The sequence below is a fragment of the Corapipo altera genome, unplaced genomic scaffold (genome assembly GCF_003945725.1).
Source record: "Corapipo altera isolate COAL_440 unplaced genomic scaffold, ASM394572v1 77037, whole genome shotgun sequence".
In the NCBI taxonomy this organism is placed as follows: domain Eukaryota; kingdom Metazoa; phylum Chordata; class Aves; order Passeriformes; family Pipridae; genus Corapipo; species Corapipo altera.
This window is the reverse complement of record NW_020888756.1, coordinates 1-2,614: the sequence shown is the minus strand read 5'-3', so window position 1 is coordinate 2,614 and position 2,614 is coordinate 1. Positions and strand designations below refer to the sequence as shown.

General features: G+C 44.0%; 1 protein-coding gene across 1 annotated transcript; it reads right to left on the bottom strand.

Moving 5' to 3' along the window:
* Window positions 1-6: 6 nt before the first annotated feature.
* On the bottom strand, window positions 7-2,315 carry LOC113942055 (ankyrin repeat domain-containing protein 26-like). The gene is made up of 3 exons (XM_027633197.1): window positions 2,013-2,315; window positions 1,147-1,382; window positions 7-468 (listed from the first exon to the last, which is right to left on the bottom strand). The coding sequence occupies exons 1-3, from the start codon at window positions 2,247-2,249 to the stop codon at window positions 195-197; spliced, it is 747 nt and encodes a 248-aa protein (XP_027488998.1). The 5' UTR covers window positions 2,250-2,315; the 3' UTR covers window positions 7-194.
* Window positions 2,316-2,614: the final 299 nt, after the last annotated feature.

Genomic DNA, 2,614 nt, shown 5'->3' with positions numbered 1-2,614 from the left:
GGCCTTTGACCACTCTGGAAAATTTGTACAAACCTGATGACCAAAACTCTTCGGCCTTACCACATATAGCTGTCTACAGTTCTGAGGATTAGCAGTTGCTCTGGCATATTAGAGAGTATGGCATGGAACAATAAATGGATTCGAACTTTAGGGTAAAAAGGATAACCTTGCATACAGATTCTCCTCAGCAGTAGTCAAAAACAGCAATTCAAAATGCTCACCTTGGCCACATAGGCTTCAACTCTGTTTCTTGGTGATAATGTGTTTTCTGTTGGGCTTAGGAAGTTTCCTCCAAGACTGAGACTTCTGTTCAGTCCCAAACTGTTCCCAAGATATCCCAGGCCAGTTGAATGCAGAAGTGGACTTGCAGCCAGATGTCCGCTGACAATGCTGCTTGTGATTAAAGATTTGCTTCTATGGCGCTCCCGAAGAAGCTTGGTGTTGGCCTCTGAAAGTCTCTCATTAGCTCTGAAACATTAAGAAGCACACAGAGAGTCATCTTTGGTAGTAAGGCTTTTGCAAAGTTACCCTCCACATCCTTGACTACTACTTGACTTCTAAAAGCCAAGGGCATTAAGAGTGTCCAAAACAAGCACATCCTTTGATCTGAGCTTGTTCAGAGGGCCTGTTTCAAAGAAATCACACTAAGTGCAAGGAGCAGCAAGTGTCACCTCCATAAGAACACTGGCCTACCCTGGCCTTCTCAAGGAAAGTTCAAACCTCAGACCCACTGCTACAACAGAAGCCAAGAAAGAGCGTTCTTATTTTTGATTCACAGAATCCAACTCTCTTCTCCGAGAGGCCTCTCCTTATTCAAACAGTAAAGGGCACAAGATTCATCTTTTCTGTCACATACAGGATGAGGAGATTACAGATTGGCAAAAAAACTGCCTGCTAGAACAACATCAACTTGAAAAAGACACCAATAATGCCATAATGGCGCTACTGTGGTGTTACTGCTGGAACTCTAAAGAGAAAGGAAGACAGGTCTGATGAAGGGAAGGGTCTTAAGGAACTTTCCCCACAATTTTGCCATGTTCTGCTTTCACACATCATGCTGGCGAGATGTAGAAAAGGGATTTTAGAAGGAAAATGCACGAGGAAAAAGGAGTCTGTTATTACCAGTCCAGAAAAGCATGGACTTACCTTTCCAGTTTCTTGGCTAGGCCTTTTCTGGTTTTCACTTCCTCCAGATACAGCTCTTTGTACTTTTCCACTTCTGCCTGGGTGGATTCTTTTTGAAAAGTACTGTCTTGTTGGGTATTTTTTATCCTGTCCAGTTCACATTCAAGATCTCTAATTCTGTCTTTTAGCTGGTTTCTTAGTGAAGCATGATGACTGGCTCTGATTTGTTCTAATCTGTCCTGGGAGGCTGCCTGTGCCTGAAGGAGACAGTGCACCTTCAATCACCACAAGAAAAAGTGAACTCTCTCCAGCAGAGAATTGCATGTACCCAATTTCAAGGCTTTACTAAGAGAGGCAGCTGTGCCTCCTCACTACCAGCAGCAATGAAAGCAGAACCCTGGAGCTACTATTATACAAAGCTACTAATGAAAGGACACTCTCTCTGTAGGACAGGGCATATGGAAAAGGATTCCTCAAAAACAGTAGGAGGATCTCCCACCTCCACAACTTCAGTGACTCCTTTTCTGAGCACTTTTTCCCCCTACAAGGACAAAGCAGCACCTGTAGGTCTGGTCATGACAGCTGGCAGTTGCAAAACCCATTGAAGGATGAGCAACGAGAACCAGGTCAGTGGACAGAGATACCCCCAAGCACTGCAAAGTGGGAATCTGCCTTGGGCAGGCTTTTGATTCAGGGACCTGCTGGCACATTACACACCCATGACAGCCCTCCTGCCCAACCATATTGCCTTCTCCCACTGCCTTCAGGAAAGGCAGAAGTACAGCGCTAACACACAGAAAAAGGCACAAAAAGTAAACCACTAATAACTGATGACCATAAAAACAGTCTACATAGCGCCTATGGACGCTTGTGAGAAATTTACTTACTTGCAAAAACAGATTGACTTCTTGTAGTTTTTGTCTTATTTCTTGTCCAGCTCGTTCTTCCACCTCCCTTTTATATTGTTCTATTTGGCTGCGATCTACCAGGTTAGTTTCCGAATGATGTTGGAGTTTTGCCAGCTCTTCTTTCAGATGGCATTTGCTCTTCTCCAGGTTTTCACACTTCCCATGCAGGGTGGATAGCTCTTCTTGCAAATCCTGATTTTTGGCTTCCAGCTGCATGCATTTTTTAGATTCCCTGTCCAGCTGCTGGGAAAGTTCACCAACCTGTACACAGAAGAAGAAAAAAAAAAAGAAACTTAAGAGTGATCTAAAGGCAGTGAATTCTATGAAAATCTCTAACGGAGGTGGCCATTTGGACTGCTGGCTCAATACTAGAAACTAAGTGCAACCAGGCTCTTCTTTTCCAACCAGAACAGTTTTTACATCATTTGTCACAGGATTCCTCAGGTTCCCATCCTTTCTCAGCTCTTCTGGACTCAAAAGGAATCACTGCAAAGGCAGTAAGTGATTTGACAGTGATGCCTTCCAAACCCAAGTGTAGCTCTGAAAGGTGGCCACTTTAGCAACGAATCTGAGTAAGGAGC

Bases quoted from the DNA above. Each gene is read 5' to 3' on its own strand.
- LOC113942055 (XM_027633197.1), bottom strand. From the start codon at position 2,249: ATGCAGCTGGAAGCCAAAAATCAGGATTTGCAAGAAGAGCTATCCACC. The intron at 1,383-2,012 runs GTAAGTAAATTT...TGTCTCCTTCAG, and splicing joins AAGTCAATCTGTTTTTGCAA to GCACAGGCAGCCTCCCAGGA. The intron at 469-1,146 runs GTAAGTCCATGC...TTAATGTTTCAG, and splicing joins CTAGCCAAGAAACTGGAAAG to AGCTAATGAGAGACTTTCAG.